The sequence below is a fragment of the Melitaea cinxia genome, chromosome 1, assembly GCF_905220565.1.
Source record: "Melitaea cinxia chromosome 1, ilMelCinx1.1, whole genome shotgun sequence".
NCBI classification, from domain to species: Eukaryota; Metazoa; Arthropoda; class Insecta; order Lepidoptera; family Nymphalidae; genus Melitaea; species Melitaea cinxia.
The window spans coordinates 826,814-851,310 of NC_059394.1; the positions used below are offsets into that span (position 1 = coordinate 826,814).

General features: G+C 37.8%; 1 protein-coding gene and 2 long non-coding RNA genes across 3 annotated transcripts; all 3 read right to left on the minus strand.

Annotated features, from left to right (window-relative positions):
• Window positions 1–2,518: 2,518 nt before the first annotated feature.
• On the minus strand, window positions 2,519–7,020 carry LOC123663969. Its single transcript, XR_006744735.1, has 2 exons — window positions 6,634–7,020; window positions 2,519–2,758 (listed from the first exon to the last, which is right to left on the minus strand). It is a non-coding gene; the product is annotated as an uncharacterized LOC123663969 (long non-coding RNA).
• A 406-nt stretch (window positions 7,021–7,426) lies between these two features.
• Window positions 7,427–24,029, minus strand: LOC123663328 (nodal modulator 1). The gene is made up of 22 exons (XM_045598326.1): window positions 23,837–24,029; window positions 23,295–23,681; window positions 22,882–23,041; window positions 22,029–22,277; window positions 20,914–21,082; window positions 19,382–19,543; window positions 18,535–18,616; window positions 17,935–18,125; window positions 16,470–16,648; window positions 16,351–16,422; window positions 16,232–16,303; window positions 16,113–16,184; window positions 13,853–13,885; window positions 13,304–13,468; window positions 12,599–12,772; window positions 12,213–12,393; window positions 11,656–11,858; window positions 11,075–11,265; window positions 10,215–10,367; window positions 9,590–9,692; window positions 8,170–8,529; window positions 7,427–7,597 (listed from the first exon to the last, which is right to left on the minus strand). The coding sequence occupies exons 1-22, from the start codon at window positions 24,022–24,024 to the stop codon at window positions 7,427–7,429; spliced, it is 3,717 nt and encodes a 1,238-aa protein (XP_045454282.1). The 5' UTR covers window positions 24,025–24,029.
• On the minus strand, window positions 8,504–10,284 carry LOC123664042. Its single transcript, XR_006744763.1, has 3 exons — window positions 10,215–10,284; window positions 9,590–9,692; window positions 8,504–8,529 (listed from the first exon to the last, which is right to left on the minus strand). It is a non-coding gene; the product is annotated as an uncharacterized LOC123664042 (long non-coding RNA).
• Window positions 24,030–24,497: the final 468 nt, after the last annotated feature.

Genomic DNA, 24,497 nt, shown 5'->3' on the forward strand with positions numbered 1-24,497 from the left:
TACATGATAACAAAAAAGGCATCATGCGTGTAAAACAGTTTTTTTTTTGTTTTAATATAGTTACGAGGAAGAATGTGAAAAACTAGAGCTCTGCAAACTCCACGCAAGATCTCATTCGAGCTTTTTCGCGGCTTATGAGCTATACTTCGTTAAGTGAGTAACGATATTTGGTTATTTAAAAAAAAAACTATAATATAATCTTAAAAGCTGTATGATTATTTTTCATAACTTACAATAATAATTGTGTTTGCTCGCAAACGAAAAAAACCGACTTCAATTACATCGACAAGTAATACAACGTAAGTAGACGAAAAAAATTAACAAACGCACTAGTCGTTACTACGATTATCGAGGGTTTCCCTCGATTTTTGCAGGATTCCATCATCAGATTCTGGTTTCCCTATAACGGTACCACACTTGGGGTATCTCCTTTCCAACAAAAAAAGAATTATCAAAATCGGTTCATAAACGACGAAGTTATCCCCAAACATACATTAAATATATATATCGAATTCAGGAACCTCCTCTTTTTTTGAAGTCGGTTAAAAATGCTACGAATACCGAAAAATAAATTAGTTGAAGTTTAAGTGATTAAATTTTTTTTATTTGTATTGGTCAACCTCGTCGTTACGTGTATACTTATAATATATTTTTGTTTTATTTTCAGTAAAGAAAATGCACGTTTGTGGGACCACCGCGCACATTCAATACAAGATTGCAACGAACGTTACAGCTGTTATAGATAAATATCAAATTTACCTCATTGCCTAGCGATTTGTATTTATTTATTATTTAATGAATTTAAACTATAAGCTTGAACCAAATCTGTAATTTGTAGTGATTTTATTTTACTTCGTTATGACAAAGTTTATGGAGTAATATTACCTTACCTTACCTTTAATTCCAACTGCTATATGTATGTATTTTGCTAAAAATGTAAAAATTTGTATATATTATATTATTCAATCAAAATAATAAACATGACAATTGATATTTTCATTGTTTTCTTCTTTTCTTCAAATGATAAATCTGTTAAGTGGCATTCGTGTTACAATTTATTGTGAATTTAAATAAAATATATGGACTTTATATAAATAAATATATTTAAATAAAATCGTTATCAAATCGCTCTTGAAGCCCGCTTGAAAAAAAAAATGAACTATGCTTCAATTCGTGAGTGTGTACTGTGTAGTTAAAAAGGCATTGTATCAATCTATTCATCAGAAGTATTGGCTTACATTTGTACCAAAATGTCATACATAGGTTTGCCATCACAATATGGAGGATTCATCAATTTAAAAACCTAAACAGGATACGAAAAAATGAAAATATATAATAAATTTAAAATAAAACAAAGATATGCATCACACACACCATTTATTTAAATTAAACCTTAAGAATACTCGATTCATCTTCAAAACTTTTAACAATTAAAAAAAAACAACTTTCATTAATTACATATATTATAATTTATAATAACTCATGAAATAATTCGTTTAATCATTTGTTCTTTTATTCGTATTTATTTATTGAAAAATTACAATGTTAGTACATATATCATTTTAAGGAACAAAATAAAGTTGGCTTATATTTCATTTTTATTATTATAATTATTTAATCAAGCCTTTACACGTCACACCTCAAGCTTAAAGAAAAGGTTACTACTACATGGTAACACTGATGCCTAAAATTTCAATACAACTATGCATCACAGACTCATCTGTCACAATAAACATCTGAGATGGAACACTTAGCATCACAGAGATCTTCTTATTGTCCTAAAATGTTCTTACTCCATGTGTCCAATAGAACCTAACCTGTTATATCAGGAACTCTTATAAAAATTATATTCGCGTTACTCAAAAAAGTGACTCATCGCTGTCACTTAGCTTAGCCATGTCTTGACCAATTAAATCGTAGTAAATTAGAACGCCGTGTACAAATTGTCCACAGGCTTTTCACTATGACTTATTTAGTCAAGGAACGTTGTCAAGCTAAGCGACAGTTGTAAGTTATTATTTAACTTAACGCGAATAGACTAAGTTCTGACAGCAGAATACCATCACATATTTACATGAGTGTATTTGAATTAAAATCATCACCCACCGACTAATAATAACAAATCATGTGTTAGTATACGAATTATAATTAAAATTATATAATTTTCATTATTAAATGATTAAAGATGATTTGAAAATTGTTTATAGGACTGATGACCGATTGATCACCCTAAGATGTTATTCGATTTAAACTATGTATAGCTTCATTGTACTTAATTGCTGAATGTATTATTTTACCACTTTCCTCTTAAAATGAAAAACAAACACCTAGTGGCGTAGCGAGCTTAACTGGTGACAGGGTCCACAATAACCCCCCCCCCCCCCCCCCCTCCGCATTCGAAAACCATATAATATAATATATACTGTATATTCGAAAATAAATAGGTAAAGTAAAATAAATAAAGTCACAAGCTCACAGAATAATAGAAGCGTTGAGTAGATAGATGTAGTAAGTAATCTTATTTGTTTTATTACTTACCAAGAATGCCACACACAGTGAAATATACACTATAATTTATGCTAACATTAAACTTATAGTATATACATACATTAATAACATTTCATTTTTATTCTAAGCAGAGCGTGATGACAAGGACGCACAATTGAACTGATAAATAACCGAAATATTAACTTCAACATTAATATTTCGGGTATATCTTTAATTTGTTGCTAGTAAGATGTGTCATTTCTATTATGAACTAGCTGACCCGGCGAACTTCGTATCACCTAACACAAACTTTATCATATCGCACCTTTAGAATTGAAGTGGCTTAACTAAAAATTTTAAGAAAATGACTTTTATACATTAAACGACTTATAGACATGTATTCTATCAGTTTATTAAATATACACAGAGTGTTTTAGCCCAGAAAAGGACAAACGTATTATTTCGGTCTCTTTTAAATCACGCGTCTACAGCGCGTCCCTCGTTATTAAAGGACCCCGTTCAATGTTGCGTCGATAGTGCTAAACGATGGGTGCCACGCGTTTGCTCCGTAAGCGACGTAAACTGTAATTCGCTGTTTTAATACTAAATGTAAGGTAAGTTATTCATTCGACATCTGTTTTTGTAATGACTCTTTTTGGTTTTGGGTGTTTCAATACTAAATAATAATAATATTGTAGTGTCGTATTTGTAGTGCCGTCATTTTATTACTAAATATTGCTTGTTGGATGGAGACCTATTGTATACTATGGCTTTATTTTACTAACCGATTTTGTAACTACGAAGACACATACGTAAATATGTTTTTTCTTTACTGAATGCTGTGTGACTTAGAGAGCTTTATTGTAATTGAGCCGTTTTATGTTTGTTTCAGTTGAAGTTTAAAATTAATATTGAAAAGAAAAGTAGATCTTATTTTATGATCTTCTATTATGCCGGAATGAAAATAAAATGGAAGAACAGTGTGTAGCGATGAGAACAGCAAGTTCCGAAGGTTATACTAGTGTTCAAAATAAATCCAAAGAGTGTGATAAGGAAAACTTTTCGAAACTACCTTTGGATAATGCGATAGATGGAAGTTCTAGTATGAATCTTAAAATTTTACCGCAAGTGGAAACTGAACAACGGATTCTAAAAAATGTTAACAATACGTCGAAAATCAGTTGTGGGTATAACGTTGTTTCAACTATCGAAGAACAATCATTACAAAACATAAGAGATAGGTCCAATAGTACATCATCATCCAGTTCTTCTACGTCATCATCTTCAAGTTCCAGCATATCGTCGTCATCATCAAAGTCTTCTTCATCAGCAGAAAAAAACGGAGGCGAAATGAACATTAACAGCTCACCTTCAACCATACCAGGCACTTCAACAGATTGCTTAAATATAATTTATGCCAGGCCTTTAATTCGCAAAAGACGTTCAAATAAAGACATTAACTACCGTCAATAGCAGTGCAATCAGAATGCATAGGTATACACGAGGAATCAGACGTTGATTTGTGTGACGCTGATTCGACTTATAACGATTCATCACTACGACGCTCTTTAAGTTGATCAACCACCACGTCTGACATTGAATTATTTTCACAGAATAAAAAATCTAGGAAGCGCATGCGCAATTCATCTCAATGGAAACAAATCCCTTCGGAATTACGGAAAAGCTTACCAATCACTTTCAAAATCTAATAAGGAGGCACCTGCAAAAAAACTAAGAGGAAGTTGCGCTTGTAGTCTTCGTTGTTCTGATAATATAACCCCTGAGAAGAGATTCGAAATATTCAACTCTTATTGGCAGTTAAGTAATTTGGACTTGAAGCGATCGTTTATCAAGGCATGCATGATGGAGTTGAAACCAAAACATAAGTACACAAATGCTGCCAATCCTCGTAAACCAAACACAGCCTTTTATTTTACAGCCGATTGCCAAAGAATTTGCGTATATAAAACCTTTTTTATTAATACATTAGATATAACAGAGAGACAAATAAGAACTATGAAAATGAAAACAAATTCCAATGGTTTCGTAGAAGAAGATCTTAGAGGGTGTTCTATAAGCCGAACACCGATTGACCCAAGTCTTGTACAAGATATTAAAAACCATATTAATAGTATACTGCGCATAGAGTCCCACTATCTAAGATCTTCTACTACAAGAGAATATATTGATAATAGCAAGAGTATACAAGAACTATGTAGGGATTTTAATAATAATCAAACCAAAGAAAAAACCTCACGCCCCACAGGGTTAGTGAAAAAAATGCAGGCAAAACATTAAATGTCATATTTTATTCAGATATTTTAATGGTCAAAACAAAAATAAATGGCAATAGCCTGTTTATACTCTTATGCAGTGGCGCATTTTGAAAAAATTCAATCAATAACGATAAACATTTGATTAAGGGACATAAACAGAACGAGGGGGACAATGCACATACTCGTAGTTTAATAGAAAAATAAAGAGAAACCTAAGATACCCTATATATAACCTAAGAGTTGCTAGAAAAATTAGCACTCAATTTAGAGTAAAAGAGTTAGATTACAATTTTTTATAGACTTCAAAGTGTTGCAGAATGAATAGGGGTATAACTTTAGACAAGATGTTGATAAAAATGCAGTGGGTTGGAGGGACTATGATAGCGAGATAAAAGTGTTAAAATTTGTTAAGAACGATTTTTTTTTACTATAAAAATTCATACACTGAAAAAGATTTTAAGGAAGTAAATATGCGCAATAAAAGAAACAAAATGAAAGAAGTTGGTGAAATTACACTACCGAAGGCTTATAGTAACAAAGTAGAGATTGCAGAAAAAAAAAAAATAAAGGTCTGAGTTATCTTATAAGAACTAAAGCAATCCCTAGTACATACGAATTGTTTTATGACACGGTTTTGTAATTATTGACTACGTTAGTCATAATTTTGATCTCATTTTAGTTTTGAAGCAATTTATGTTTTTTGCCACTGTTTTGATTTCATAAATGTGTTTTTATTTTGTTAATTCTTACTTAGATATGTTTATAAATATTTTATAGCTAGTTATTCAAATTTAACTAAATAACTTTTGGTTTATTAGTGTTTAATAAGTGTTTTAATTGTTTTATATTGTTTTACAAAAAGTTTACTATTTGCAGATTATTTAAAACTATTGATTGTTTTATAAATTGAAACTAATGTATAACAAATATTGCGTTAAACTATTTGTTGGGAAATAATACTCAGTTGGGTATACTCCACGTGTGATATGACTGATCCCAGTATTAAATATTATAAACGTCTATTAAGGCATTTTCATGTCTGATTTTCTTATAGGTATTCATAAAACCAATATATATTTTGCTAAGTGACCTGATAATGTAATGGTGGTAGCACTACCGAAGCGTTGATTAGTGTTTAAGGATGATTAGTTAGGCAAAATTTCAAAATAAACAATTATGAAAGCAGACTCTGTGTATTATTTTCCTTTAATTTAGCGAGTCATTTATAATTAAACTAGCATATTCCAAAATTAGTCGCCAAACAAAAATATATCATCAGAAATTAATCGCCTCTTTTTTAAATAGTCACAATTATTTTTTATGTTGTAAAGTAAATAAAAGACACAAAGTCAAATAAGCCAATAATATTAAATTGTTTTTCGGAAAATAAGTAACTTCCTTTTTTCAATAATTAATTAATTAATGTTCTAATTAGTTATACCTATAGGTTTAGTATACAATCATTAAAATAATTCCTAGTCTACGGTTAATGACTAAAATTGTGACATAAACCACTTAACTTAAAGTATTATGATCAAAAAACTAAAAAATAGTCAATTCTTCAGTTACATTTTTGGCGTTTACCAAAAAACAAGAATTTTGGATTAAGCCACTTCAATTCTAAAGGTGCGATATGGCATTAAAGTTCAAATTGACTTTTAAGTATTATCACAAATCTTTTGTATGGGAGTATAGAAAAGTGTTGTTTTTAGACTTTTTCAGGAAATTTAAAAATTTTTTTTACAATTTTTCTCTCCGTAAGAACCATCCTCGTACTTCAAGGAATATTTTAAAAAAAGAATTAGCGAAATCGGTCCAACCGTTCTCGAGTTTTGCGCTTAGCAACACATTCAGCGACTCATTTTTATACTATAGATATATTAAAATTTGATTTAGACTATTAGTGTTATTTTTTTAAGAATTAACATTACACTGGTACTAAAGTAAAATATGTTTTCCAGAAATCAATTAGAATAAAATAAAATTATTCAGCAATTTTTGTTTTACAGACCATTTGGCGCCCCTTTGTGAGGTAGCAACCGGGCCATGATACCTCACTTGCCTCCTCTCGCTACGTCACTGCAAACACCTAACACCGTTTTGATATTATTAAATTATAAATTCCTTTATGGAATGTATCCATCTATCTCCTTTTTACCTTTTGATATTTAATACTAGACTATCTTTCTTATCTCTCTACTTTAAATAAAAAACTGTATATTGCACTTTCTGTTTTTTTAATTTTTTAGTTTTCTTTTTTTTTAATTTTTTTTTTTTTGTTGTATTTTTTTATCATTAGGTCGGCAAACAAGCGTACGGCTCACCTAATGGTAAGAGATTACCGTAACTTATAGACGCCTGCTACACCAGAAGCACCGCAAGCGCGTTGCCGACCAAATCCCCAATTTCCCAGGAGCTCTGGTCACCTTACTCACCAACAGGAACAGTACTGGTTGAAAACAGTATTATTTTGCTTTGATCTTCTGTAAGGTCGAGGTACTACCCCAGTCGGGCTGCTCCATATTTTGAGCAGGAAATCCCTGCTGTGCCCTACCTCAGTTATGTATTATAGTAATATTATTATTCAGCTTTGTCCGTTTCATTACAAGTATGTTTTATAGAATTGACTCAGATGGTAGTGTTGTGGTTGTGCCCGGCCGGCGCTAGTTCCTGCGCGCGCGGCGCTCCCCGCGCTCCCCGCGCTCCCCGCGCTCCCCGCGCTCGGGCCGCAGCAGCGCGGCGAGGCGCGCGCGCGCCAGGAACAGCGCCAGCAGCGGCGCGCCCAGCGCCAGCAGCAGCGGCGCGCGCCCCGCCTCCTCCGCCGCCGGCCGCAGCTGCGGGCCGCTCACAACGTGTATGGTGGGTGTACGTAGGTACGTTATGCAGAGCCTTATTAGCTTAATTTAGCCACCCCCTCTCTTCCCGTAGGTGTTGTAAGAGGCGACTTAAGGGACAACAAGGTTCCACAACCACCTTGGAACTTAAGAAGCCGACCGATGGCGGGATAACCATCCAACTGTTGGCTTTGAAATACACAGGCCGAAGACGGGCAGCAGCGTCTTCGGTGCGACAAAGCACCTCTACAGATCACCTCACGGTCAGCAATTACCATAGTTTATAAACGTCTGCAACACCAGAAACATCGCGAACGGGTTGCTTATCCTATCCCTCCCCGGACCTCTGGCCACTTTACTTACCAACAAGAACACAACACTACTTGAAAGCATTATTATTTAACTATAATCTTCTGTAACGTCAAGGTACTTCCCCAGTCGGGCTGCTCCAGATTTTAAGTAAGAATTTTGCTTATATACATTGAAAAATCACAAAATATTACTTGACAGTATAAATCATACTGTACTGAAATAATAAACAAAATTCAAACAATGAAAAATAGAAAAGTTACCTTCGGTTCGAAATCAATATTGAAATACTTGAAACTGCCGTCCGACTTGAAATAAAACGCAGGCTCCTCGTACACATATGTCGCTTTTGAAAGCGTTGACTCTAACAGCAACACGTAGGTCTTATTATCTGGTAAAAGCCTCGGCATGTAGTACATTAGACCAGGGTTGTTGACCTGCGAGAAGCCGAGGGGGTCTAGCTTTGTGGTGTATATGGGGTTTTGAGATGCATCTTCTGTGAGAGTCAGCCTGAGCGTCTTGTAATGATCTATATTTGGAGTTCTAATCAAGACGTTCGCGTCCGTTATGTGCTCGAATGGTATTATTATTAGCTGGACGTTTTCTATATCCTTTTCTTTCACCTGAAACATTTTAAATTTAAATTAAAAGTTAATTTTTTGCATCAGTTTCAAAAGGCGGTCTTATCGCTGATAAAGCGATCACTTCGATGGAAAGGAGTGCCAAAAATTGTAGCTAGATACATACAAATAAACACATAATTAAACATACAGTTAAAATCAATGATAAAACATCATAGCATACAAAACTAATATGAAACATTTCTTAATTAAGACGGTTAATACATTTCTGTAGTGAATCTTTTAAATGTCTCTGATGTTTGAGCACTCTTAATAGACAGTGGCAACGAGTTTTAAACAGTCAGTCAGTCAGTTCAATCCATCGCAGTCCACTGCTGGACATAGTTCTCCCCCAAGTTCGGCGGTTTTCCGCAATCCTCATCCAGCCTACAACGGTAATCTTACGTAGGAGTTCCAAACACGCTCTGGTAATTTTTAACCGACTTCAAGAAAAGGAGGAGATTATCAACTCCACTGTATATTATGTATGTTGCCTTATAATATTTTATTGAGTGTAACAATTTTGATCATTCTTTTTTGTACTCCAAATTTGAGCAAGATCTGATGTGCAGTTTTTGAATTACCTAAATAATGAGCGTTTAATTGATTTCCTTTGGCTGCGTGGTTACGGCACCAAAGAATATAGCCACCCCCTCTCTTCCCGTGGGTGTCGTAACAGGCGACTAAGGGGTAACACAGTTCCGCTACCACCTTGGAACTTAAAAAGCCGATCGATGGCGGGATAACCATCCAACTACTGGCTTTGAAATACACAGGCCGAAGACGGGCAGCAGCGTCTTCGGTGCGACAAAGCCAACCCTGCGGTCACCAACTCGCCTGCCCAGCATGGCAAACTTGTGGAGGCCTATGTCCAGCAGTGGACTGTGATAGGCTGATGAGTGAGTGAGTGAGTGAGTGAGTGAATGTGACAGAGAGAGAGAGAGAATTGCTTGAGAGAGATTTTCTATTACGTCGACAACTTTTTATTACTTGCCAATGTAAATCGAATAATAACTAATGTTCTCGTATTCACTGTTCAAAGAGAATTCAACAAATGACTTACTTCGAAAGGTGGCGGTTGCTTGGCTAGAACGCTGCCAGCCGTCGCGGGGTCACCCGCCTTTAATTCTAGTACGTACACGCAACCAGGCAACAAGCCACGGATTCTGAAAGTTTATCATATGGCGTTATTTTATTGTTATAGAAAAAAATATAAATCAGCAAAAAAACTAAAATACCACTGTTCTGGTTTTTATTTGACAGGGGTATTATTTGGCTATAATCTTCTGCTTCTGCAGACCGGAAATAGATATTTGAGTAAACGCAAGTGGCCACTGGGAGTGGGAATCCAACTCGTGACCGTCGATGTTTAGGAGCCGCCGACATGGCACACGTACCATTGCACCCGAACGGTCGTTAAGTTTTGAAGCCTATTTAAATAAAGTTGTTCTTGATTTTAGGTCTCCCCACCGTGCCTCGGAGAGCACGTTTAGCCGTCGGTCCCGGTTGTTATCATGCACACCTGATAGCGATCGTTCCTCGTAGTAGGGAATATATCAACCCGCATTGGAGCAGCGTGGTGGATTAAGCTCTGATCCTTCTCCTACATGGGGAAAGAGGCCTATGCCCAGTAGTGGGATATTACAGGCTGAAGCATTCTTGATTTAGAATAGGCCACAATAGTACACCTGAAGTCCCCGGTGTCGGTGGTGGAGGCGTCCTGCGGCGCGCAGTGCGCGGCGTGCGGCGTGGTGGGCCGCGCCCGCAGGGGGACGCGCGCCGCGCCCGCCCCGCCCAGCGACACGCCCCGCCCCACCACCGACCACGCCACACGTACGCCCCTGTGGATGGATACGTTTAGTTATTTCACCACTATTCTGGCGAATTCGGGTAAAAATTAATGAAAACTGTAATGAAATTACATTTATTTTATGTTTGAAATCGTTAAATATAACATTAAACCTATTTTATAAATTTTTTTTTTTTAAATCTATATGAACATTGCACGTGTCTAGCCTGTTGGTGCAGTTTGTAGTGGCCCTGCTTTCTGCTCTGTGGGTTATGGGTTTGATTCCCACTTGAGTCTGGGTGTTATATTTGTATTTATATATATAAGTATTATTTCCATGTATATTTAAAAAATAAAATTTTGCTATATCAATCAAGTGTTTGTATGTGTATGTTTAAGATATTTATTTTATACAATTTTTATTTAGTTCAAACAAATCGAAAGCATTAAATTCAACGGATTACGATACTTATACCGTACTGCCTTTATCGATGAAAAGTTTCGATCCTACGAAACTTATCGCGAATATCGTTTTAAGTTCAATTCCGATATTACGGCGACGTTGCAAAAGCCATGATTACGGGTGACTGTTTATGTACTCACGGTAAGTCCCATAGAACCGAAAATATTTATAGTGACGTTGATAGTTTAAAAACTTTAATCAAAGTACAGCAGTATTACGGGTGTTACACAGGTTAAAGAGAGACTGCTGGAGAGAGATAAAGAGAGACAGTAGGAGAGTGTGTGAACCAAACGCACCGGAAGAGCACGGCGTGTTCCCTGCCGTCCTCGACGGTGACCAGCGCGTGCGCAGGCTCGAAGCGGTACTCCTTCATGTGCGGCTTGACGTAGTACTGCGCGGGGGCCAGCGCCCCGAACTTCAGCTCGCCCGACTCGCCGGACGCCACGTTGCGGCGGAACGAGCCCCCGGACACCGACACTAGCGCGCCCTGGGGGCGAAAACTATTACGTTAGCATCCTGTGGCAGACACTGATATTGGTGCATCCTGGGAACATATGGGTGATGGTAGTATTGACATAAGCACCTGGGTTACACTAACACATTTTACTGACACATTCACTACCACAACCCTCGCCCTGTGTGCTACTAATATTAAGTACAAAACACGAAAACGCCTAAATCAATCGTCCATTTTTTACAAGTTTTCTAACACTAGATTTTTATGGATATCAAAAAAATTAGACACACAATTGGAAAATGTAACGTTTTTTTAAGCTTGACGCGTTTGAAAATTCACAAAACAAGACAAAGTCTGCCACATCCGCTAATATTAAAATACAGCTCCCACCACACATGAGGAAACTCATGTCCCACTCACCTCTAACGGAGAATTATCGGCCTTATCCTTCAACTTGACAGTGATCTCAGCCAGTTTGTGCGCAACTATGTCACCATTTTCGTCGGGTTCCTCAAACGAGTACGAGTCCTTGGACGCCCGCACGGTATACTGCACCTCCGCGTCCAGTGGACCGAAGCTGTATGTACCGTCGGCTGTCGTCGTGTAGTTTAGCTCTACGTCCCCTGTAAAATGTTTTTTGTTATGGTTTTTAATTTTTGAATGTGTTATTGCGAAAATCGTAAGAGGAATATTAAGTTCACATTTTTTTTTTGTCAAAACGTATACAGTAATTTTTGGGTACTCGAAACATTAATCGAAACTCAAAACTCGTTCTCAGTGTAAACATACATTATACATTTTACCTAATGATCATGTTTAGTCGCCATCGAACATTTTGTACGCGCCAGTCACTGACATTGCTAGGTCACTGACGTGACTGTACGTGACACTCACCCCCCCGCAGCGTGACGAGCGCCCCCTGCACGGCGGGTCGTAGCCGGCCTGCCGGCGGCAGTGAGACTGTACGTGACACTCACCCCCCCGCAGCGTGACGAGCGCCCCCTCCACAGCAGGTCGCAGCCGGCCATCCAGCAGCAGCGCGCGCGCCGCAGTCAGTGTGAGCGCGTGCGCACAATCCGACCCCCCCAACACGTGCTGCGGTCCGCGCGGACTAAACAGTAAGGACGACGACTGCGGGGACACCTCCGCTGACGCACCCTGGGGGGAGAGTGAGATATTGAACCGGAAAAAAGATCGACGGTTAAGTAGAAATATGATAGAAAATCAATATTATGAATTATGAAATTGTGGCATTTGTGGCATCGTTTTATTACTCGATTGTCCCATTATTCGTCCACGTGATGTTTGGCGATAGTTAGAATAACGCTATCAAATCCAATTATAAGTATGCTTTGATACTTACTTCCGCCAAATACAAAGTGTGCTCGTAAACGTAGACATCGTCTTGTTTTGTCGCCTGTAGAGGCACGTCTTCGGTCTTTCCGTCTGCGGTTATTTTTAACACCACGTCCGTCGCCGATTCGGGGGAAATTATCTTTATAGTCGAAGCGTGGGCTATCGCTACGAACTTCACTTTCTGTGAGATAATATAACAATTATTAGCATCAACAAGTGTGAATAGTAAATATAGTAATAGAGTAAATAATAAAATATAGTAATATAAGTAAAGTTTATTTAATTTATAGTGTATAACATAGCGTTTCAGCAACAAGATTTTTATACGTTTCTGATAATTTAAGTGAGAATCTAATATATAAAATTCTCGTGTCGCGGTGTTTATAGTTAAACTCCTAGACTAGTAGGTCTGAGAATCGAACAACATCTATTTTTCATCCCCCTAAATGTTAAGGGTAGTCCACCCCTAATTTTTTTTTAATTTTTAGATAATTAATTTTTTATTTTATTATGATTTGAAAAATACACACAACCATAAATTTTCAGCCTTCTACCACCAACCCCTATTTTTAAATAGCGTTTAGCGGCAAGACAACGTTTGCCGAGACAGCTAGTATTAATATTTTATAAATCTAATAGCAATACGATTTGGCACAGGTTTGTCATTGCTCCGCCTATTCAACCCCCCATGTATACAGAGAGATCCACTCACAGGTACATCCTCCCCGCCCAGTTCCACCAGCACGCTCTCGGGCCGCAGGCGGTGGCAGGCGCGCGGCCGCAGCGTGTACCGCGTGTCCGGCGGCACGCACTGGCGGCTGTCGCCCGCCGGCACGCGCAGCGTGCCCGACGTGCCCGACGCGCCCGAGTACTCGATCTGAGGGGGGGGTCAGATGAAAGTCAGAACTGTGACCGGCTGGTGATACTGGCACGCTGTACAACTTTCGAGCTTACTATATTAATAGAAGGGGGGTCAGATAGCAGTTAGAGTTACGTCACCAGATGAAACGAGCACACTGTACAAATTTAGAGCGTGTTACATTTATGTACTTTCGTATTGAGTGACGTCTTTCGAGCTTCTACACACACGATGGTATTACCAATAAACTTTTTAGACCGTTAAAGCTGTTCTAACATATGGTCTAGCATGAGTATAAGGTTGCGAGCAATAGGTAACTTCTGGTACTATCAGTACTAAAGGTCATTCACCTATGAACATAAGGTTCAATGATAATGGATGACCTCTCTATCGTCGGTTTACCTGGTCCATGTCATCTGAGTTGAAGTACTCCACCTGTTTGTGAGATTAAAACGTACATGCGCGTTTTGTAGAGAATTATTATCAGTAAGAATGAAATTCGATAAAATCAACAAATATTAAAATATCTAGTCAATGGATAAAAACATAATGTTGATTTTTGGTATTTTATAGTTGATTGAATAATGACTCATACAGGTCTCTAATATTTATCTTACATTAAAATACGTATATAAAATTTACTTATTTTATTATTTTATAACAGTCTGTACATTTCCAGTGAAGGGCAAAATCCTTCACTATAAAGATGGGTTGAAAATTTATCCAAGGTGCTACCCCGTTATTTTCATATTTTTAACCGACTTCCAAAAAAGGAGGAGGTTCTCAATTCGACTGTATTTTTTTTTTTTTTTATGTATGTTACATCAGAACTTTTGACCAGGTAGACCGATTTCGACAAATTTTGTTTTAATCGAAAGGTGGTGTGTGCCAATTGGTCCCATTTAAATTTATTTGAGATCTAACAACTACTTTTCGAATTATATCTAATAATGCGTTTTTACTTGACGCTTTTTTCGTCGACCTACATTGCATTATACCACATAACTTTCTACTGGGTGTACCGATTTTGATAATTCTTTTTTTGTTGGAAAGGGGATATCCCTAGTTTGGTACCATGATAAGGAAACCAGGATCTGATGATGGGATCCCAGAGAAATCGAGGGAAACTCTTGAAGATCCGCAATAACTTTTTACTGGGTGTATCGATTTTGATAATTTTTACTTTAATCGAAAGCTGATGTTTATCATGTGGTCACATATAAATTTTATCGAGATCTGATAACTACTTTTTGATTAATATTTGATAACGCGTATTTACTTGACATTATTTTCGTCACCTTACGTTGTATTATACCTCATAACTTTTTACTGGGTGCACCGATTTTGACGTTTCTTATATAAATTAAAAGCTACTATTCGTCACGTGGTCCCATTCAAATTTAATTGAGATTTGATTAGTAATTTGTGAGTTATATCTAATATTGCGTATTTACTTGACGGTTTTTTCGTCACCCTACGTAGTATTATACGTTATATCTTTTTACTGGGTGCACTGATTTTGATCTTTTTTGTATAAATCAAAAGCTAATACTTGTCATGTCGTCCGTTTTAAATATGATTGAGATATAATGAGCAATTTTTGAGTAATCTTTGATGACACGTATTTACATGACGATGTTAAGACGACTGTGGTCATGTTCAATACTTTGCCACAACGCCATCTATCAAAATTTAACGAAATTACTTCGTTCACTATCGATCAAATTACAATATTCCACTAGAGTAGAGAGTAGCAGTTTATTCGTTATAAATATATTTGAGCTTTTAATTTTTGAGTTATCGCTAATACTGGGTATTTACTTGGCTATTTTACGTCGACCAACATTATATTAACCTCATTACTATTTTACTGGGTGGACCGATATCGATGATTCTTTTTTTAATCGATAGGTGGTGCTTGTCATGTGGTCCCATTTAAATATAATTGAAATTTGACTCGAACTTTTTGAGCTATATCTGATATGGCGTATTTACTTGACTGTTTTTGGAGTTTTCTTCTTAAGAATCGATTTTCATTTAAGGCCCCGGAATGAAAAAATTGAACAGTAAAATCTACTGAACGAATGACCTTGTTAGAGATGGCGTTCAGACGTTTTCTAATAACGCAATTAGGTTCCGATAGATGGCGTTATTGAATTCATTTATTTACAATTTGATATAGTAATAATATATTTCTTAGACTAGTAAGCCTTTTTGTGCCTATTTAGACAGTTGATCTGAAGGGGTAGAGTCCAGTCGTGCATCGGAGCTGTGTGAAAACATGAACATTACATATTTTTAATAAAAAAGACATAAACCGTAATTCAATATAAATCCGCTTCAACTAAAAAACCCGCCGTAATAAGCGATGTCAGCGCTTCGCGCGAATCGACGACGGGCCTTTTATGAAATTTCTGCCTACAATCGCTAACAAAATGTTTAGAAATAACAGTAGAACATTATATAATTCTACAATTTTATAATGTCTCGTTATATGGAATACGAACAAAGTATTACTATTTTTTCGTCGATCTACGTTGTATTACTCTTCGATGTAATTGAAGTCGGTTTTTTTTTTCGTTTGCGAGCAAACACAATTATTTTTTACATTCTGATCTCGGTGAGGCTTAAGTCGAACTGAGGTTGCCGGCCGGCTACTGACCTCGAGGTCGTGCGAGGCGCTGACCAGCACGGCGAGCCCGGCGAGCACGAAGTCGGGCGCGGTGTGGGCGCGCTGGGTGACGGCCACACTACAACAGAGGTCGCCGGCCGGCCACTGACCTCGAGGTCGTGCGAGGCGCTGACCAGCACGGCGAGCCCGGCGAGCACGAAGTCGGGCGCGGTGTGGGCGCGCTGGGTGACGGCCACACTACAACAGAGGTCGCCGGCCGGCCACTGACCTCGAGGTCGTGCGAGGCGCTGACCAGCACGGCGAGCCCGGCGAGCACGAAGTCGGGCGCGGTGTGGGCGCGCTGGGTGACGGCCACACTACAACAGAGGTCGCCGGCCGGCCACTGACCTCGAGGTCGTGCGAGGCGCTGACCAGCACGGCGAGCCCGGCGAGCACGAAGTCGGGCGCGGTGTGGGCGCGCTGGGTGACGGCCACGTGGTGCGCCGCCTGCCGCCAGCACAGCCGCTCCTCGGGCAGCGACAGCTCCACGCCGCCCGGGACCACCTCCGAGAAGCTGTACTCGCCGTCTGGGCGGGGAAGGACTCGTTAGGGCGCGGGCGGGTGAGATCAAGAAGGAGGAATTTAGTTTCATGCGTTTAATGACAACAATCCAGGATGTACTCGAAATAATAAATATACCGAGATATATCTAATACGTTTTCTGATGATATTGCGTTCAGACAACGTTCATCCATACTAATATTGTAAAGCTGATAAGTTTGTTTGTTTGTTTAAATGCGCTAATCTTATGAAATATTGGTTCGAATCTTTTCTTGTGTTGGATGGCCCATTTAATGAGGAAGGCTAAGCTATTTTGCGTGCTAATCTAACATTGGCTTCCAAATTGGCACAGAGAGTGTTTAATAAAGAAAATAAACGAGAAGATAAATTAGTTCTGCATAAGCCGTCGTAATGAGCGTACAAGCACGGTTATAATTCACAATGACAGGACAGTTTATGCAGCACAAAGGAGAATGATACGATTCCATACATTCTTGGGCCAAAATGTAATGAAATGAAAATGGTATCAATTAATGCATTTAGGCTTATTGCTTCCTCGCTGAAAATTATCTATATTTTGGCTATCTGAGAGTGGAGTTATTAAACTTTTTGTAAAAGTGAGGTTATGTTACAATGTCTATAAAAACCCGATCACTAAGTTCTTGTAGCATTAATATCTGTTATATTTAGTGAAGACTGTTTGAAAACTCACTACGAATATTGATATACACTTGAAACCATAAATAAATATCAGGAATGGGCTCAGAATGCATCGGAAAACAGTAAACACGAAACGAGTGACGGACACAGTATTATTGTTAGTCAGCTTTCAAAGCTGTCATTAAAAATATGATTTATTTTAAATCGATATGAAATCGATAATCATTTTGGTTTATCAGATATTAATTGATATTGTCCATATTAATGTAACTTTATTTAAATGCACTTTATTGTTTACAGCTTTAATTGTGCATCTAAATATCTTGAATTAATTAACTAGTGCAAACCTTTTTTTTTAAATTCTGTAATCGATTATAGTTGAATCGATACCCAAATAATTTGCTGAAAACTATCTTTCTCAATTTTCTCCGCTTCTAGATTCAGAATTGAGCTGATATTTTATATTTTTAAATAAAAAAATATGACCAATTTTTTAAACAATATCTCTACTCATTACATTTTGGCCCAAAAGTCCCATTCTCCTTTACCTTCTTCGTTTATTTACGTTATTAATTAATTAACGTTATCTGGACGCGATGTCATCAGGCAATCTATCAGATACATTATAAATGTAAACAAAACAGCCAGTCACCGACGACGTCCGCGTAGCGCGGCGCGCCCGGCGAGCCGCCGTCGGGCGGCAGCGGGCGCAGCGCCACGCGCAGGCCGGCGCACGGCGTGACGTCACAGCGCACGCGGCCCGCCAGGCGCGCGCGCACCTGCCCGAACGACACGCCGCGCCGCGCGCCCGCCACCGCCACCGCCTGCCGCTCGGGGTAGAACCTGGCGGGGGGGGGGGGCTACTATAGTAGTGATTCTCAGTTCTCATTCTCAGTTAACAGTAATCAGCAGTGTAGTAATATGGCATTTTCATAAAATGCAATCACAGGCTAACGATGCACAAAAAACGGATGACGTCATAGATGATAGGAAAAGACAAAAAAAAACTCCTAGTGTGTGTTTATGACCGGCAGAAATATAAACTTCACTGGCAATCGCAATCAAGCAACAACGCAATAAGCCTCAAGTTCACCCAATCAAATCGAATCTAACCTAACCTACGAAAAAATGTATGTGCAGTGCACCAAAAAAGTTTTCACTTACAATTTTTTTTTTAATTCTAAGACAAAGATAGTTTTTCTAAATTTTATAATATAAACCAAAACGAAGTCACCTTGAAATCAACACTTACTGTAAACCTTCCCTCTGCTCATCTTCAGTCACCTCGACCTTCGCCTCGTACTCTCCGGGAGGTAGGAATATGCACCATTTACCTGAAATAAATTATTGTTAAATATATGTATATAATAAAAAGATACTAAATTATTTGGAACAACAGAAAAACAGCTGGTGATTATGGGCAACACACATGAGTTTACGACAGTAGTAGTTTGCAGATGAGTGAAAAAACTAGCACATCTAAAGAACACCATCCAATAAATGCACAAAAAAATTTTTTTGTTGCATTTCATCAATCTAGCTCTTTATATGCCACTTGCGGATAAAGATATCATCATTCCAGTTTATTGCAGTCCACTGCTGGACATAGGGCTCCACAAGTTCGCGCCAAAAATGCGTGAACTCACGTGTTGTCCCATCCCACAGTCACCATGCTGGGCAGGCGGTGGCTGGATAAAGATATGCTTGCCGGTAAGTACCATGTTTTAATGAATGTATTTCAAATTTTAGCTCAATAAGCCAAAAATCTGCTGACTATCAAATAACAATAATCACAACTCAGCAAACAAAACAAATAATACTGTTTTCAAACAGTGTTGTGTTCCTGTCGGTGAGTAAGGTGACCAAAGCTCCTGAGAGGATTGGGGATAGGGTCAACAACGAGCTTGCGATGCTTCTGGTGTTGCAGATATGCTATAGGCTACGGTAATCGCTTTCGATCGTACAATTATATCAGTCCACCAATCACTGTCAGCAGCACCGCAGCCAATCAACTGGTACTGTTCACGAGCGACGGTCCATGCAGATGTTTCAACCCACTGTTACTGTTCACCAGCGGCAGCCCACCAGCGAGCCCTTACCGTCGTCGCCGGCCTGCACCCGGGCGGCGCCCAGCAGCACCCAGCGCGGCTCGGGCGGCGCCAGCTCGCCGCACACCCGCCAGCGCGCCACCACCGCCAGGGGCGCCGCGCTGGGCCCGCTGGGACCCACCACTAGCGACAGCTCGTTCCACTGGCACTCCTCTGTCAAAAAAAAAACACTTATATTATTGAAGTATTTTATTGGAACGAAGTTCCTTACGACAGGCTTGACATATGGCTGGGCGACCGAATTAAAAAAATGTGATACTAAAACCGTAAGAAAAATATATAACGGATGTGACGTAATATACTGATATTACGTCACATCCGTTATATATTGACGATAAAGACTGTATAATATGACGTTTGTAAAACTAAAATATTACTAGTAAACTTTTTTTTAAATTATTTATGCAATTTTATACTGTCGACTAAAATAAATACAGACATATGTTTTTTATTTCACTTAATAGTTTGAATTATTATTATTATTTTGGTTGATTTATTTTATTTTACAGTATTTGTTATTTTTTAAAATACTAAATTTCCTAAATACTTTTATGTACTTAATTAAAAACCAAACAACAAAATTAAAAAAAAATCAAGAACTAGAAAATATATATATAAAATTCAACATTCAAAATTCAACATTCAAAATTCAACATTCCCATGACACCACATAATTTTTTTATAGAAGTATTTTGTGTTTATACAAATATTTATTTCCAGTCTAGTTGTTAGTCCTTGTGGTGCCTTGCCTCGAAGAGCACGTTAAGGTGTCGATCCTGATTGTTGTTATGTACACCTGATAGCAATCCTTACTCATATTAGGGAATATATCCGCCAACTTGATGAGAGCGTTACGAAAAGTGTAAGGCGAACGGAAGTTGAGAGGGAGATATAAGTTAGCGAAGATAGAAAGAGAGAGGGTTACGTTTCGTGACTTTTACTTCAGCCAAGTGGTCTTATAAAGCACACTCGTTTTTTTATGTGTAGGAGACGAGTCAAAAATGCGGATGAAAAAAGTTTGGCGCGGCATCCTAAGGTTGCTAGCACCGGAACACCGTCGAGCAATTCGGTCAAGATGGCGAGACGACGATTGAGACGATTGAATTAGTAAAAGCCATTAAAACAAAAATCATGACAGTTACAATGTAGTTTCTTTGCTGTACTGTCTTCAATATGTATATATGTAAAGGATTTCATGTGTCTGCGGTAATCGTAACGACTAGCTGTTGCTTTAACGTAGACCAGCGTTAATGACAAACATTTATACTGGTGTACGGATGTTAGTCATGAACGAGTTAGTGTGTGTTAGTGTGTAGTGTAGGTTGTGTGTGTTCTAAAATCTAGACACATTATGATTCTCATTTTACTTGGGACCATTGAGTCTGAGGATTTAATACCACCAATTTTACAATATACTGATAATACAATTTTAATACAAACCCATTATAATATTTCATTGCAAGTTAAACTTTCATAAGAATGCGACTAAATTACATATATAAAGATAATAAAATACCATTCACCATGTTCAAAAGTAAGTGTATAAGTGCCAGGCTTGAGTCCAGTAAGAGTGAAGCGTCCATCAGAGTCACTGTTACCGACGGCACGTCCGTTACGCAGTACTCTCACTCCGGCCACACCCTTGCCACCAGCTGTGTGCACCACACGGCCTGATGATGTGAAGCCTGTTACCTATTTGAGCAAATAGGAGATTAAGATACGAAATTTTCTAGAATATGCTTTTGCCTAATAGTTATGTACACATATTATATGTGAATATATTAAGCCATATAAAGACAATAAATTAGTACATTAATACCAGCCTCTTCACTAGCTCACACTTCTAAGCTCACACTTGGATGGCTTTATTGCAGTAGACGCAAGTATGCAAACTTTTAATTGAAGAATATGAGGGATAGACTAACACAAGTCTAAAAATACAAAAGCATTTTACTAATAATTGTGTTTGCTCGCAAACGAGAAAAAAAAACCGACATCAATTATTTCGACCAATAATACAACGTTGGTAGGCGGTAAAACAGTCAATAATATAAATATGCATTATGATAACTCAAAAAGAACTCATCCGATCTCGATATATTTTAAATGAGACTACATAACAAGTACCGCGTTTCGATTAAAAAGGAATAATTGAAATCAGTTCACCCAGTCAAAGTTATGAGATAAATCATATAAAAAACTATTTGCACTTTATGGCCGATACTGATCAAATGCTTAGGTTATAAATTAAAAAAATATAAAAATGCGAGACATGTTTTAATGTAAGGCCCGAAGTCGGTCCAACCAGTAAAAATTTTGAGATAAATACATTAAAAAAAAATCAACTTAATAACCTCCTTTCTCTTTTTTCTTTTCTGTTTTTTTTTTGAAAAAAAAGGCTAAGACTTCATTCACCTCCTTGACTAAGGTTTCGACTTTATCCATAGGAGGGTTTACTATGCTTTATAACTGGATAAAAAAACTACATAATTATGTATGTGACTGGAGATTAATAACACAAGGGTTATTTTAGTATTCTATTGAATTGCAAGTTTTAATACATGGCCAAAAAAAAAAATTAGTATCACAATGGTGTCAAGACTCACAAGGACAAATCTATGTTACACAGCATACTTACTTCAAAAGCATTCTTGATGTACAAGCTATCATGGAGTACAGTAAAAGGCACGGCATCTGGCTTAATACTATACGTCAGAGTAGCTTGACCAGGTGATTTGTTCAGAGCCAATAGCCGATACTGCCCGGCTGGTACCAAGTTAAAGTGGAACTCTCCAGAGGAATCCGTGACCGAGTAACAGATCGGAGCATCTGGAACGCCTTGGAGTAGGGCGGTTTTACAGCCTTCTACTCGGAACTTTGGATTCTCCTAAAAAATAAATATATTTTAGATCAGATGAATATTAGTATCTAGTAAATATAATGATTTATTTTGTTTTAATAGATCATAAATTAAAAATGAAATCTGTTTTATAAAAATGAAATCGATTTTCAATTTTATTGTACTTGGAATTAAGATCTGATTTTTTAGTTAATGATATTTGTACAAAGAATGGAGAAGGCAAGGAGTAGCAGTATCAGAAGCAAGACTAGGACAGAACTCTAAAAATATGGAGGCGAAAGTGGAAATGGACAGGTCACATGATCAGAGGAAAGGAAAAATAGAGTAAAATAATTACACAGTGGTACCCTAGGGATGGAAAAAAAAAGAATGCCATGTAGAGATTCTTAGCTACTTCCCCAGTCGGGCTGCTCTAGATTTTGAGCACAATATTTCCTGCTGTTCCCAAACTTAGTTAAAGGGCTCAATAGTTTGTACCATAAAAAAGCAATTTTAGACAGAAAGAAAAGGTTATCATTGATTTCTCTATATGGTAAAATAGTAGACAATTTTACAACCTATTTACTTACTTTAGTAGCTAGTTAGTAGACTTTAGAAAACTATTTTAAAACAATAAACTGAAGATAATTACCTCTTTTGAGTATAACAGCACATAAACACCGCCAATAGGGCTGCCAAATGACACAACAGACCCTGTCACGTCATAGCCCTTCACAGACAGAGCTCCCACTGGTAGGGCTGTGTTACCTTCCTTTACTTGCACCACTGTCTGAGCCGGGTCTAGCTTCCATCTACAATTATTATTAACTATGAAGAAGTTTTAATCTTTATAATTAACTTAGTATTTTTAACCAACTTCCAAAAAAGGTGGAGGTTCTGAATTCAATGGTTTTTTTTTATGCATGTTATCTCAGGATTTTGTTTGGGTGGAGAGTTTTTTGGGTGTGACTTTCCCCACGTTAAACAAAAAAAATAGGTAGAAATGTAGACACAGTAAAAATAAGAAGCTGGTATAATAAATAGCAATATAGTAAACAAACTCACTTCGAGTGACTGGCTTTTACAACATATTTCCCTGGTATGACTGGTGTAAAATGAAAATCACCACCAATAGTTGTAACGGTTTTTCTGACATCTCCTGTCTCATTTACCAGCTGGACATCAACGCCTCTCGGTCCCTGCTTCTGTCCCGCTGTTATCACTCTTCCAGTTATACCAAAGCCATTAAAATCGAAATTGATGTCCTGACCAGTGGAGCACTGGTCTGTTTCACCATCTATCCGGAGTTCCACTTCGGATGGCTCAAAGCTCCACCCAGCGGGAGGGTGTACCTTTAAAACATATTCGCCCTTTTCATATAAGGGCAGGAAATAATATCCATTTGTAGGAGCGCACTCCGTTTTTTCCTTTAAACTGCCTTCCTTTGTATACCTAAAATTTACGTAAATAAAATTTTCAATTAGGAAAAAAAATACATAGACTTTTTCCACTTCATATCATATAATCTTAAAAGGTATAATCAAATAGCGTTTGTTTCAACATGACCCAAATCTTTAGATTAAATTATAACTTTAAGGTTAACTTACAAGCCGATTTCAATTTTGGAGAAGTCCAAACTTGCATGGCTTTTCACGAAGCCACCGCATCCTAATATATCATTGCTATAACATTTAGATGTAAATATTACTAAATATATTATAAAAACGCTAAATAAATTAAATATTTTAAGAGACATTATTAATTCTGCATTATCGCCAATTCCCCTACAGAGCATTGACATTTGACAAGTTGACAATGACAATCATTATTAGGTACAGACAGCCTATTATTTTTATATGTAGTTTCAAAAGTTGCTCAAAAGTCTCAAAAGCTAAACTCTCAAAGTGTGACATTGGTGTGACAGCATGACTCAAATTATCATCATAAATATTAATACGCTAAGGTTAAGATGTTTGCCTCCCTTTTCAGAAAGAACCTTACAATTCATCATTACAGCCTATACAGTCCACTGCTGGACATAGGCCTCCACAAGTTTACGCCAAAAATAACGTGAACTCATGTGTTTTGCCCATAGTCACCACGCTGGGCAGGCGGGTTGGTGACCGCAGTACTGGCTTTGTCGCACCGAAGACGCTGCTGCCCGTCTTCGGCCTGTGTATTTCAAAGCCAGCAGTTGGATGGTTATCCCGCCATCGGTCGGCTTCTTAAGTTCCAAGGTGGTAGTGGAACCTTGTTATCCCTTAGTCG

Excerpts from the sequence above, each read along its gene's own strand:
- LOC123663328 (XM_045598326.1), bottom strand. The coding sequence starts at position 24,024 with ATGCTCTGTAGGGGAATTGGCGATAATGCAGAATTAATAATGTCTCTT. Across the intron at positions 10,368-11,074 it reads GAACACGCCGTGCTCTTCCG|GGGCGTACGTGTGGCGTGGT; the intron begins GTGCGTTTGGTT and ends ATCCATCCACAG. Across the intron at positions 9,693-10,214 it reads ACCGACACCGGGGACTTCAG|AATCCGTGGCTTGTTGCCTG; the intron begins GTGTACTATTGT and ends ATAAACTTTCAG.